This window comes from Perca fluviatilis, chromosome 22 (assembly GCF_010015445.1).
Source record: "Perca fluviatilis chromosome 22, GENO_Pfluv_1.0, whole genome shotgun sequence".
Taxonomy (NCBI): domain Eukaryota; kingdom Metazoa; phylum Chordata; class Actinopteri; order Perciformes; family Percidae; genus Perca; species Perca fluviatilis.
This window is the reverse complement of record NC_053133.1, coordinates 29,672,562-29,687,217: the sequence shown is the minus strand read 5'-3', so window position 1 is coordinate 29,687,217 and position 14,656 is coordinate 29,672,562. Positions and strand designations below refer to the sequence as shown.

At 44.4% G+C, this 14,656-nt stretch overlaps 1 protein-coding gene and 1 pseudogene across 1 annotated transcript in view; one reads left to right on the top strand and one right to left on the bottom strand.

Annotated features, from left to right (window-relative positions):
* Positions 1-11,385, bottom strand: part of LOC120552740 — a 17,079-nt pseudogene extending 5,694 nt beyond the window's left edge.
* A 3,060-nt stretch (positions 11,386-14,445) lies between these two features.
* Positions 14,446-14,656, top strand: part of LOC120552739 (zinc finger E-box-binding homeobox 2-like) — a gene marked incomplete at its 5' end in the record, with an annotated part of 43,468 nt that continues 43,257 nt past the window's right edge. The window contains 1 exon segment of the mRNA XM_039790967.1: positions 14,446-14,644. Within this exon segment, the coding sequence (XP_039646901.1) occupies positions 14,446-14,644 (199 nt within the window).

Genomic DNA, 14,656 nt, shown 5'->3' with positions numbered 1-14,656 from the left:
TTTCTTGGACAGATGAAGAGAGAGAGGAAATGTAGAACGATTCATTCAGACATCACACAGTACAACCGTTTCCATGACGCCGCCAAAACCCTTTGAAGAACATCAGTGGTCTGTGGTTTCTACCAAAGTATATATATATATATATATATATATATATATATTCATGTTAATATATATACCAGCTAATATATATATACCAGCTAATATATATATATATATATATATATATATATATATATATACATAACTATATGTATATATATATAGTTATATATATATATATTCATGTTAATATATTCATGTTAATATGAATATTAAAGGGTTGACTGATAGTTCACCTGCGAGATGTTTAAAGTCTGAATATATTAAATGTTTGTTTCCAGCTAAGATATGTAAAAATGGACCATCTCTCTACAGGAATTAATATTTCTCTTTGATCTTAAGAATACACACAACACACATACACACACTACACACATATACACACACACACACACACAAACACACACACACACAACACACCACACACACACACACACACACACACACACACACACACATAACACACATCACACAACACACACACACACACAAAACACACACACAGCGCAGTATGAATGATATTTTGCGTTGAGTGTTTTATCCCTGTAAAAGAGAAACATGTTAAAGGGTTACAGAAAACAAAACTGGGGGGGGGGATAATAAACCAGGGATTCTCAAACGCCAACTCAGTCTATACCTGTGTTAGGGTAGATAATGACGCCAAGGGCCCGACCCAGAGAGTTAAATAATGACACCAAGGGCCCAACCCAGAGAGTTAAATAATGACGCCAAGGGCCCAACCCAGAGAGTTAAATAATGACGCCAAGGGCCCAACCCAGAGAGTTAAATATGTAATGCCCCCAACCCAGAGAGTTAAATAATGACGTCAAGGGCCCGACCCAGAGAGTTAAATAATGACGCCAAGGGCCCAACCCAGAGAGTTAAATAATGACGCCAAGGGCCCAACCCAGAGAGTTAAATAATGACGCCAAGGGCCCAACCCAGAGAGTTAAATAATGACGCCAAGGGCCCAACCCAGAGAGTTAAATAATGACGCCAAGGGCCCAACCCAGAGAGTTAAATAATGACGCCAAGGGCCCAACCCAGAGAGGTAAATAATGACGCCAAGGGCCCAACCCAGAGAGTTAAATAATGACGCCAAGGGCCCAACCCAGAGAGTTAAATAATGACGCCAAGGGCCCAACCCAGAGAGTTAAATAATGACGCCAAGGGCCCAACCCAGAGAGTTAAATAATGACGCCAAGGGCCCAACCCAGAGAGTTAAATAATGACGCCAAGGGCCCAACCCAGAGAGTTAAATAATGACGCCAAGGGCCCAACCCAGAGAGTTAAATAATGACGCCAAGGGCCCAACCCAGAGAGTTAAATAATGACGCCAAGGGCCCAACCCAGAGAGTTAAATAATGACACCAAGGGCCCAACCCAGAGAGTTAAATAATGACACCAAGGGCCCAACCCAGAGAGGTAGATAATGACGCCAAGGGCCCAACCCAGAGAGGTAAATAATGACACCAAGGGCCCAACCCAGAGAGTTAAATAATGACACCAAGGGCCCAACCCAGAGAGTTAAATAATGACGCCAAGGGCCCAACCCAGAGAGTTAAATAATGACGCCAAGGGCCCGACACAGAGACTTAAATAATGACACCAAGGGCCCAACCCAGAGAGGTAGATAATGACGCCAAGGGCCCAACCCAGAGAGGTAAATAATGACGCCAAGGGCCCAACCCAGAGAGTTAAATAATGACGCCAAGGGCCCAACCCAGAGACTTAAATAATGACGCCAAGGGCCCAACCCAGAGAGTTAAATAATGACGCCAAGGGCCCAACCCAGAGAGTTAAATAATGACGCCAAGGGTCCAACCCAGAGAGTTATAATATGCCTCAAGGGCCCAACCCAGAGAGTTAAATAATGACGCCAAGGGCCCAACCCAGAGAGTTAAATAATGACGCCAAGGGCCCAACCCAGAGAGTTAAATAATGACGCCAAGGGCCCGACCCAGAGAGTTAAATAATGACGCCAAGGGTCCAACCCAGAGAGGTAAATAATGACGCCAAGGGCCCAACCCAGAGAGTTAAATAATGACGCCAAGGGCCCAACCCAGAGAGTTAAATAATGACGCCAAGGGCCCAACCCAGAGAGGTAAATAATGACGCCAAGGGCCCAACCCAGAGAGTTAAATAATGACGCCAAGGGCCCAACCCAGAGAGGTAAATAATGACGCCAAGGGCCCAACCCAGAGAGTTAAATAATGACGCCAAGGGCCCGACCCAGAGAGTTAAATAATGACGCCAAGGGCCTGACACAGAGACTTAAATAATCACGCCAAGGGCCCAACCTAGAGAGGTAAATAATGACGCCAAGGGCCCAACCCAGAGAGTTAAATAATGACGCCAAGGGTCCAACCTAGAGAGTTAAATAATGACGCCAAGGGGCCGACACAGAGAGTTAAATAATGACGCCAAGGGCCCGACACAGAGACTTAAATAATGACGCCAAGGGCCCAACCCAGAGAGTTAAATAATGACGCCAAGGGTCCAACCCAGAGAGTTAAATAATGACGCCAAGGGCCCAACCCAGAGAGTTAAATAATGACGCCAAGGGCCCAACCCAGAGAGGTAAATAATGACGCCAAGGGCCCAACCCAGAGAGTTAAATAATGACGCCAAGGGCCCAACCCAGAGAGTTAAATAATGACGCCAAGGGCCCAACCCAGAGAGTTAAATAATGACGCCAAGGGCCCAACCCAGAGAGTTAAATAATGACACCAAGGGCCCAACCCAGAGAGTTAAATAATGACGCCAAGGGCCCAACCCAGAGAGTTAAATAATGACGCAAGGGCCCAACCCAGAGAGGTAAATAATGACGCAAGGCCCAACCCAGAGAGTTAAATAATGACGTCAAGGGCCCAACCCAGAGAGGTAAATAATGACGCCAAGGGCCCAACCCAGAGAGTTAAATAATGATGCCAAGGGCCCAACCCAGAGAGGTAATAATGACGCCAAGGGCCCCACCCAGAGAGTTAAATAATGACGCCAAGGGCCCAACCCAGAGAGTTAAATAATGACGCCAAGGGCACAACCCAGAGAGTTAAATAATGACGCCAAGGGCCCAACCTAGAGAGTTAAATAATGACGCCAAGGGCCCAACCCAGAGAGTTAAATAATGACGCCAAGGGCCCAACCCAGAGAGTTAAATAATGACGCCAGGGGTCAAGGAAAAGTAAGTACTAAATTGAATTTGTTGCCTAAAAGTTATTAGTCAAAGAATAAATGTTATTTTGCTTTTGCCAATAACTAACAATGCGATGCGGACCTCTATACGATGCAGACCTCTATACGATGCGGACCTCTATACGATGCAGACCTTTATACGATGCGGACCTTTATACGATGCGGACCTCTATACGATCGCGGGACTCCTATAATGATGCGGACCCCTATAATACGGACCTCTATACGATGCAGACCTCTATAATGATGCGGACTCCTTATACCATTACACGCCGCACCTTATAGACCTTTATAACGATGCTGACTTTATAATGGCTGAGACCCCGGGAACAGACAGAATAAATGAAGGGGGGGGGGGGGCAGAGAGGCATCAGGGGCGGAGAAAGAAAAGAAGTGTCCAAATGTTATATATACCTGTGTGCTCATATTTGTGTCTTAGGAGGGAACTGGTCTTCTGGAATGTTTTGTCGCACAAGTCACACGCGTACATACCACTTTCAGTCTTCTTAATCTTCTTCCTGGACAGCAGCGAGTCGCTGTCCGTCAGGTCGTCCAGGCCTGACAGATAGTCCACCGTCCCATCCAGCAGATCGCCCTGAGACACAGACAGAAAGATCGGTTCAACCCTGAGACACAGACACAGATCGGTTCAACCCTGAGACACAGACAGAAAGATCGGTTCAACCCTGAGACACAGACAGAAAGATCGGTTCAACCCTGAGACACAGACAGAAAGACCGGTTCAACCCTGAGACACAGACACAGATCGGTTCAACCCTGAGACACAGACAGAAAGACCGGTTCAACCCTGAGACACAGACAGAAAGATCGGGTTCAACCCTGAGACACAGACAGAAAGACCGGTTCAACCCTGAGACACAGACAGAAAGATCGGTTCAACCCTGAGACACAGACACAGATCGGTTCAACCCTGAGACAGACACAAGGTTCAACCCTGAGACACAGACAGAAAGACCGGTTCAACCCTGAGAACAACAAAAGATGTCAACCCACAACCCAAACAAGAAAGACGGCAACCCTGAGACACAGACAGAAAGACGTCAACCCTGAGACACACACACCGAACACAGACACAGCGCAACCTGAGACACAGACACAACAGACAAGACAGAAAGGTTCAACCCTAACACAGACACAGACCTGAACACAACAGAAAGAGCAACCGAACACAGACAGAAAGACGGTTCAACCCTGAGACACAACACAGATGGTTCAACCTGAGACACAGACAGAAAGCCGGTTCAACCCCTGAGACACAGACAGAAAGACGTAACCCTGACACAACAGAAAGATCGGTTCAACCCTGAGACACAGACAGAAAGACAGCAACCCTGAGACACAGACAGAAAGACCGGTTCAACCCTGAGACACAGACAGAAAGATCGGTTCAACCCTGAGACACAGACACAGATCGGTTCAACCCTGAGACACAGACACAGATGTTAACCCTGAGACACAGACAGAAAGACCGGTCAACCCTGAGACACAGACAGAAAGATCGGTTCAACCCTGAGACACAGACACAGACCGGTTCAACCCTGAGACACAGACAGAAAGACCGGTTCAACCCTGAGACACAGACAGAAAGACCGGTTCAACCCTGAGACACAGACACAGACCGGTTCAACCCTGAGACACAGACACAGACCGGTTCAACCCTGAGACACAGACACAGATCGGTTCAACCCTGAGACACAGACAGAAAGACCGGTTCAACCCTGAGACACAGACACAGATCGGTTCAACCCTGAGACACAGACAGAAAGACCGGTTCAACCCTGAGACACAGACAGAAAGACCGGTTCAACCCTGAGACACAGACACAGATCGGTTCAACCCTGAGACACAGACAGAAAGACCGGTTCAACCCTGAGACACAGACAGAAAGACCGGTTCAACCCTGAGACACAGACAGAAAGATCGGTTCAACCCTGAGACACAGACAGAAAGACCGGTTCAACCCTGAGACACAGACAGAAAGACCAGTTCAACCCTGAGACACAGACACAGATCGGTTCAACCCTGAGACACAGACAGAAAGACCGGTTCAACCCTGAGACACAGACACAGACCGGTTCAACCCTGAGACACAGACACAGATCGGTTCAACCCTGAGACACAGACAGAAAGACCGGTTCAACCCTGAGACACAGACACAGATCGGTTCAACCCTGAGACACAGACAGAAAGACCGGTTCAACCCTGAGACACAGACAGAAAGACCGGTTCAACCCTGAGACACAGACACAGATCGGTTCAACCCTGAGACACAGACATCCCTAGACTGAATGGAGAATGTAAGAAACACTTTAGGCATTCAGCCAAAGTAATAAATTAACTTTAAAATGTCAAAGAAATAACCATTATTCATTTCCATGTAAGTGTTTGTCCCAGGGAGCCCTACAGAGAGTCTAAAGTCTGCAGGAATACATCTGATAATAATCCCACACCTGAGTCTCCACCTATGTTGAAACTAATCCTATAACGGTGTTGTGAACGGCTACGGTAACGATGTTAATAAAGACACACGGATAAATGTCCCATAATGCAACTGGAAAAGGAAATAAACAGAACTGTGAATCACGTTCTTCTGTTAAAATATACAGACATACAACTGTTAACACTCAGATATGTGTGAGAGTGTGTGACGAACATTTAGCCTAAATGGAGAATGTGACACCAGCGCCTGAATTGGACCAAAAAAGTTGCCGGTACCCTAAAGGCTGTTTTCTGCTTCTGTCTGAGGTTATCTGCGAGGTGTCTGCCAGCCAGTTTAAGTTATGTTAGCAAGCTAACTTTAGCACAACTGCCCACAAAGTACTGCTTGCTGGAGAAGTGCTAATTTTAAAACGTTAACTGACATATAGAGACGTTACAAACTGATAAGCCGTCATTATAACCAGAATATGTCTGAGTTTATTAGCAGAGCTGATGTCAGTGAACTAGCATGTTGCTACTCCACACAGTAGGCTGCTGGAAACACCCACTATCAACACACAGGACCAGTCGACCAATCACAGGCCTTGAAACCCTGACTATCAACACACAGGTCCAGCTGACCAATCACAGGCCTTGAAACCCTGACTATCAACACACAGTACCAGCTGACCAATCACAGTCACACAGGACCAGCTGACCAATCACAGTCACACAGGACCTGTTGACCAATCACAGGCCTTGAAACCCTGACTATCAACACACAGGACCAGCTGACCAATCACAGTCACACAGGACCAGCTGACCAATCACAGGCCTTGAAACCCTGACTATCAACACACAGGTCCAGCTGACCAATCACAGGCCTTGAAACCCTGACTATCAACACACAGGACCAGCTGACCAATCACAGTCACACAGGACCAGCTGACCAATCACAGGCCTTGAAACCCTGACTATCAACACACAGGTCCAGCTGACCAATCACAGGCCTTGAAACCCTGACTATCAACACACAGGACCAGCTGACCAATCACAGTCACACAGGACCAGCTGACCAATCACAGTCACACAGGACCAGCTGACCAATCACAGACACACAGGACCTGTTGACCAATCACAGGCCTTGAAACCCTGACTATCAACACACAGGACCAGCTGACCAATCACAGTCACACAGGACCAGCTGACCAATCACAGACACACAGGACCTGTTGACCAATCACAGGCCTTGAAACCCTGACTATCAACACACAGGACCAGCTGACCAATCACAGTCACACAGGACCAGCTGACCAATCACAGTCCTTGAAACACTGACTATCAACAAACAGGACCAGTTGATTAGACGCAGAAGCATAAATCAGCCTTTAATCAGCAGTTTGTGTGTGTTGGATACATGTAAATTCAAACGTATATGTTGTAGTGGTGACCCCCCTGAATACAGAAGGCCACGTACCAAAGCATCAAACTGGGACAAAAAGACATCAAAGCTTAAAAAAATATAATATAAATAAACGGCAAAAGTGTCAAAAAGTGCATCAGAAAACGCATCAAAAAAGCTTCGTTAAAAAAGCCGCAGAATCTGCAAAATATTAAAACTTAAACATCCCTGGTTGTCAGATCCCCAGGGAGCCCCTGCAGGAAGTTCAGGATAAAGTTCAAGATGTTTTCACTTTGTTTTTAACAAGATCATTTCCCGTTCCAATATGCGTTTCCATTTAAGTGTTTGTCCCCTGCAGGAGCCCTGCAGAGGGTCTACAGATCTGCAGGTTTCAGACCCTAAAGTCTGCAGGAGACTCTGAATACGTCTGATAATAATCCCACACCTGTTGCATCCCCTCCAGAGACACCTTCTGGTCCCCCCCCCCCTCCATGCCCCCCATGCCCCAGCGCCGGTGTGATCCCCAGTCTGGACAGAGCTTAAAGGTAAGTCCCTTAAAAAGAGGGGGGACATATGGGACTGGGGGTCTGGGGGCTTTAGATGAAGTGTTTACACCGAAGACAGACAACAGGTGAACCTTCACTTTGAGGATTTATTGCACATACTATATATTCTTTGCACATTCTGCACTCAACCCATTCAGCCTCTTCTTTTCTATGCAAGTTAATTTATATGTATATAATATATTTATTTCTGTACTTATTGTTTATTTCATAGTCATTTTAATATGTTTGTATGTTTATGTTTGCACCAATCACTAAGGAACATCCCACTTGACTTATTGTGGCAATAAAACCTGTTTCTGATTCTGTGTTTTTTTTACCATTTATGTTACGTACGTGATGTTGTGTATCTATGTGATCGAACTACGTAAAAAGTACAATATTTCTCTCTGAAATGTAGCGGAGTAGAAAGTGGCATGAAAAGAAAAGACTCTACTACTACTGGAGTAAATGTACTTAGTTATTACAACACTGCACCCTGGACTCTCTGTCTCCATGTGTGTGTGTCTGAGTGTCTGATGTGAACAACAATCTGTGAAACTGGTCCAGTATTAAACCAGAACCGGGCTGTACTGTAACCCTACAGGACTAATGTTCAGCAGCAGTTAGAGTCCACTAAAAGTTTTGTTGTTGCTGCTGACAGACTCAGATTATTATTCTAAGTGTCTGACAACATTATGGGATGGATCCCCGAGATACAAATAGACCTTTTAGTTAAAGAGTAAGATCCTTTTAGTTTAACATGAAACAGCCCCGAAATCACCATCACAAACTAAATAGATTCCATGTAAGAATCAGAGAGTTAGAGACTGCATATCTCCATCAGACTCTAGTGATAAATAATCAGGACTTTTATCATCGTAAAACACACTTCATTCAAAGTGGACAGAAACGAAATAAAACTATAAAAAGCCGTCTTTGGTTCATCTTTCCACTTTTCCAACAATCACCACTCTGGTTTGGTTGAAATAAACCCTTAATTCACCCATTTACATGTGGAGATATGCTGGCTCTATACACCTAAAAGTCCTGATTATTTACATGGAGTCTGGTGGAGATATGCTGGCTCTATACACGCTTAAAAGTCCTGATTATTTACATGGAGTCTGGTGGAGATATTCTGTCTCTACACACACTAAAAGTCCTGATATTTACATGGAGTCTGGTGGAGATATGCTGGCTCTATACACGCCTAAAAGTCCTGATTATTTACATGGAGTTCTGGTGGAGATATGCTGGCTCTATACATACGCTAAAAGTCCTGATTATTTACATGGAGTCTGGTGGAGATATTCTGCTCTCTACACACTAAAAGTCCTGATTATTTACATGGAGTCTGGTAGAGATATGCTGGCTCTATACACGCTTAAAGTCCTGATTATTTACATGGAGTCTGGTGGAGATATGCTGGCTCTATACACGCTAAAAAGTCCTGATTATTTACATGGAGTCTGGTGGAGATATGCTGGCTTATACACGTCACGCTAAAAGTCCTGATTATTTACATGGAGTCTGGTGGAGATATGCTGGCTCTATACACGCTAAAAGTCCTGATTATTTACATGGAGTCTGGTGGAGATATGCTGGCTCTATACACGCTAAAAGTCCTGATTATTTACATGGAGTCTGGTGGAGATATGCTGGCTCTATACACGCTAAAAGTCCTGATTATTTACATGGAGTCTGGTGGAGATATGCTGCTCTCTACACACGCAAAGTCCTGATTATTTACATGGAGTCTGGTGGAGATATGCTGGCTCTATTAACGCTAAAAGTCCTGATTATTTACATGGAGTCTGGTGGAGATATGCTGGCTCTATACACGCTTAAACCTGATTATTTACATGGAGTTTGGTGGAGATATGCTGGCTCTATACACCTTAAAAGTCCTGATTATTTACATGGAGTCTGGTGGAGATATGCTGGCTCTATACACACTAAAAAGTCCTGATTATTTACATGGAGTCTGGTGTAGTTTGGTGAGATACCAGTGTTAGTAGACTAAGAAGTTCTTAACTAGTCAGCCCTACTGTTCGGTTTGAAATGCATCATGAACAATATTCAATGTTTTACCTGGAAACCTGGTTTCCGCTGGTACTTTCTCCGCTGCTGCATCTCGGCGAATGTGGCGTCCCCGTGTGAATGTAGCCGGGGGCGGGGGGGGAAGGTCCTGGGGTCGAGGCCCGGTATGGCCTGAGGCCCGGATGGGAGGCCTGCGCCGGAGACATGAAAGTGGGCGGAGGAAACGCCCATGGGGAGGCAGAGATGTGTAGAAGGGATTAATCCCAAAGTGAGAAACTGGGCTGGTTTTCTCCAGATGGTGCACGGAGTTCCCTCCCGCGTCCGAGCCGGACTTCCTCTTGATGTTGCGGATGCAGCGCCGCCGCTTGATGAAGCCGTTGGCTCTGGTTGCTTCAGGAGCCTCTGGCGCCTGATGTGTTTGGGCAGCCGACAGATCCAGTGGTATATCTCCTCGGGCCTCCTCCTCCCACGCCACGCTGTTCGGAGTGTACAAGCTGCTCTGAGAGTTTTTGGAGGAAGTAGACGAAAGGTTGAGCGGCGAGTCGTTTTCCAGTTATCGAGTGGTCTGCCCGCTTGTCTACTGTTGGCGGCCTGACTGGGAGGCCTCGGCCGCGGAGGGAATCCACGCCAGGAAGGACCTTCTGGCGGCTGAAGCTGTCAGGAGGTGGGGATCTTTTCCTCGCGCCACTGTGGATGTTCTGGTTCTGTTCTGTTCTGGTTCTGGTTCTGGTTCTTCCACTGAGCCAACCACCCCTTGATCTAACTCTTGCGGAAGGCCTACGCAGAGAGATCTTGAGCAGTTCCTCTGCGTGGCTCGGTGTTCGGCGGCACGCCTTTGAGAAAACACACCTCCTTGGCGCCGCTTTACGGTAGGCTACCTCCCGCTGCAGCCCTTTGATCTCCCTTTTTTTGCAATGTAGGCGCTGCTGGTGCAGCGATCGCCCTCCACCCCCTTTGCAGAACTGGCAGGAGAACGCCAGGAAGTGGTTCTGCCCGGCCCGGATATCTCTCCTCCGCAGTCGCCGTGAGGTTCGCTCCGTCCTGGCGCCCGCTGGCCTCTTTGAAGTCGCATGAGGGCTCTTGGCCTTCGTACTTCTCCAGCGGTAGTCGATGATGCTCTTCGTGGCCGCGCCGCTGAAGCCCCCGCGGCGCTCTCCATCTGCCGAAGCTCTTCCATGTACCGTGATCTCCTCCGGCTCGTCCGCTGCGTTGCCGTCCACGCACCTGCAGCACCTTCTGCACCTCGCCAGGTTGCTCCCCCAGAGATCCAGAGAAGTGCGGCAGGTCCAGCCCGAGTGGTCGCAGGTGAGCGGGCCTCCTCCCCGCTGATGTAGACGGGCCCCCCGCCGCGAGACGGCGCCACCGGTACTCGCCAATCGCTCGGCTTTGATGTCCCGGTCCAGGGGCCGCTGCTGGCTCGCTCCCCAGTTTGTCTGAGCTGAGCGACCGGGCTTCCGCGACGCAGGTGGTGGAGTTGGGGGGGGCTGTTGCCGGGGGGTTGCACCGCCCCGCTGACGCGCATGGGCGATGCTTCTTGTGCTGATGGCAGCAGGAGCGGAGGGGAGAAACGCTTACAGTTGACACTTTCGCAACACAACACACGGTTCATATATACTCGCTTACACCACTGTAATAGATTATCATAGGTAATAGATACGTCATATACTAACGCATAACCACTGTAATAGATACCGTCATAGAGTAATAGATACGAAAATGTCATAGACTACTGTATAGAATACGTCATAGAATACGTAATAACTGTAATAGACTACTTATAGAATACGTCATAGAATACGTAATAGACTACCGTATAGAATACTGTATAGAATATGTATAGAATGCTGTTAGAATACTGTAATAGACTACTGTATAGACTACTGTCATAGACTATCATAATCCAGACTACTGTATGAAAAAAAACTACTGTAATAACATCATAGACTATGTAATAATACTGTATAGAATATGTAATAGACTACTGTAATAGAATGTCATAGACTACTGTAATAGACTACCGTCATAGACTACTATAAGAATACCGTATAATAGCATAATAGACTACCGTAATAACTACTGAATAAATAGTATAGACTACTGTAATAGACTACTGTATAGAATATACCGTATAGACTAGTATAGAATATAATAGATACAATAGACACCACATAATAAATACTATAACAAAATATACAAATTTAATATAAATATAATAGAACAGAACACGTATAGAATACCGTATAACCAAACACCGTAATAGAATAGTAATAGACTAGTAATAGAAACGTAATAACCAATACCGTATAGACTACGTAATAGAATATAGTAATAGACAGTAATAGAATACGTAATAGACCACGTAATAGAACTAGTAATAGACTACGTATAGAATATACGTTAGACTAATAGACCACCGTATAGAATATCAACAGAACACAGTAATAGACTACCGTAATAGAACATACCGTAATAGACTAAAATAAGTAAATACGTAATAGACTGTAATAAATATAATAAGATACGTATAGAATACGTAATAGACCACTGAATAGAACATACGTTAACAGATAGAAACTAGACACGTTAGACAGTTAAAAAAATAGTAAAATTAAAAATTAATATAAGAATAAAAAACAGTAAAGTAAATAAATAAATCATTCAATACAAAAGTTAAAGTTAAATACTTAACATTAAATCAGTTAAATTAACTAAAACCTTAATTAACAAAAACTTAATATAAATTAAACAACAAACATACAATAATATAACATAAATACAATAATAATTAAAAAACATAAACAAAATAAAACAAACAGACATAACATAAAAATTAACATAAACAGTTAAAATAAAATTAGAAGTACAAACAAAAAAACCAAGAACATATACAACCACCGTAAGAACAAGTAAGAACAGTACCATAACACACAAAACACCCAGAACATAACCACCTACAGAACATAAAAATAAAAACAAACAGAACACTCACAGACATCAACACAAACAGTAAAACACAAAAACAACAACCAAACATACAACATAAACAAACATAACAATAACACACTAAACACAACACCAGAACACATCAACACCTAACAGACCACTAACCCTAAATCCAACGAACACCGTGACATACACAACACCGTAACAGAAGTCAAACCGTAACAGTCACAGACACCGCAACAGACATAACACACAGTAAAAACACAAACATAAACACACAGACCACGTACAGAACACCGCAACAGCAACAGCAACCCGAAACCAGCCATCGATTATTTACATGTGGAGTCTGGTGGAGTATGCTGACTCTATACATGCTAAAGGGGTCTGATTATTTGGAGTCTGGTGGAGAATATGCTGGCTCTATACAGCTAAAAGTCCTGATTATTTACATGGAGTCCTGGTGGAGATATGCTGGCTCTCTATACGCTAAAATCCCACCAATTATTTGTAGGTCTGGTGGAGATATGCTGGCTCTATACGCTAAAAGTCCTGATTACATGGAGTCTGGTGGAGATATGCTGGCTCTATACAGCTAAAAGTCCTGATTATTTACATGGAGTCACAATTGGGAGATATGCAGCTCTAAAAGTCTGATTATTTAAAGCTGAGTCTGGTGGAGATATGCTGGCTCTATACACGCTAAAAGTCCTGATTATTTACATGGAGTCTGGTGGAGATATGCTGGCTCTATACACGCTAAAAATCCTGATTATTTACATGGAGTCTGGTGGAGATATGCTGGCTCTATCCACGTTTGTTTCATGTTGAACTAAAAGGTCCATCTCTGTAGGGATCCATCCCATAATGTTGTCTAGCATAATACCCAAGTTTCCCTTTAAGGGAACAAGTCTCTCTGGGGGTTGAGTCCACACAGTCCTTAGTTATAATAATGTTGTCAGAACAAAGAAATTAAAGAGAAATAGAAGAAACAGGAAGAAAGAGAGAAAGAAAGGGGAACAAAGAGAAAATGAAGAAGGTAATTATTGCTCCATCTTGTCTCTTGAGGAATGAAACAAAGAGGCGTTTTGCCTCAACAGCAGCAGCAGCAGCTCTGTTGTGAAAACTCGGCTTATTGTGGAAAACTCAGCTCTTATTGTGAAAAACTCATTTCTGTTTCTTCATCTTTTAATATATTATATTAAATATAATTTACATGTATATAGTTTAGTAGTTCATACTATTCTTAAATATTTCATCTGATATAATAATACATGTTTGTGTTTTACCTCATCTGATATAATATTAATACATATTTGTGTTTTACCTCATCTGATATAATATTAATACATATTTGTGTTTTACCTCATCTGATATAATATTAATACATATTTGTGTTTTACCTCATCTGATATAATATTAATACATATTTGTGTTTTACAGACGACAGGAAGGACGAGTACGAAGCTGTTGGCCGGTCCTTACGCTGCAACAGGTCAGACACACTTCACCTTCATATATATATATATATATATATATATATATGAAGGTAATGTGTAGATTGTACATATATATATATATATATGTACAATCTACACATTACCTTCATACACATACTCTATACATATATACTATATACAGTATATACCTTATATATATATAACACACACACAGACACACACACACACACACACACACACACACACACACACAGACTGATTATCAGACATTAACGGGTCGTATAACCTTAAATTATTTTCTTCTTCTGTGTTTCCTGTGACAGTGAAGCGTTGTAATGGCGTCTCGGAGCTGGACCAGTTCTTCCTGAAAGGGAAGCTGGAGGACGGAGACGGTCACCCGGCAACCATCGCCGAGTACCTGCAGCGCAGCGACACCGCCATCATTTACCCAGAAGCCCCGGAGGAGCTGACGCGTCTCGGCACGCCAGAGACCACCGGACAGGAAGAGAGCGAACACGGTGAGACTGAGG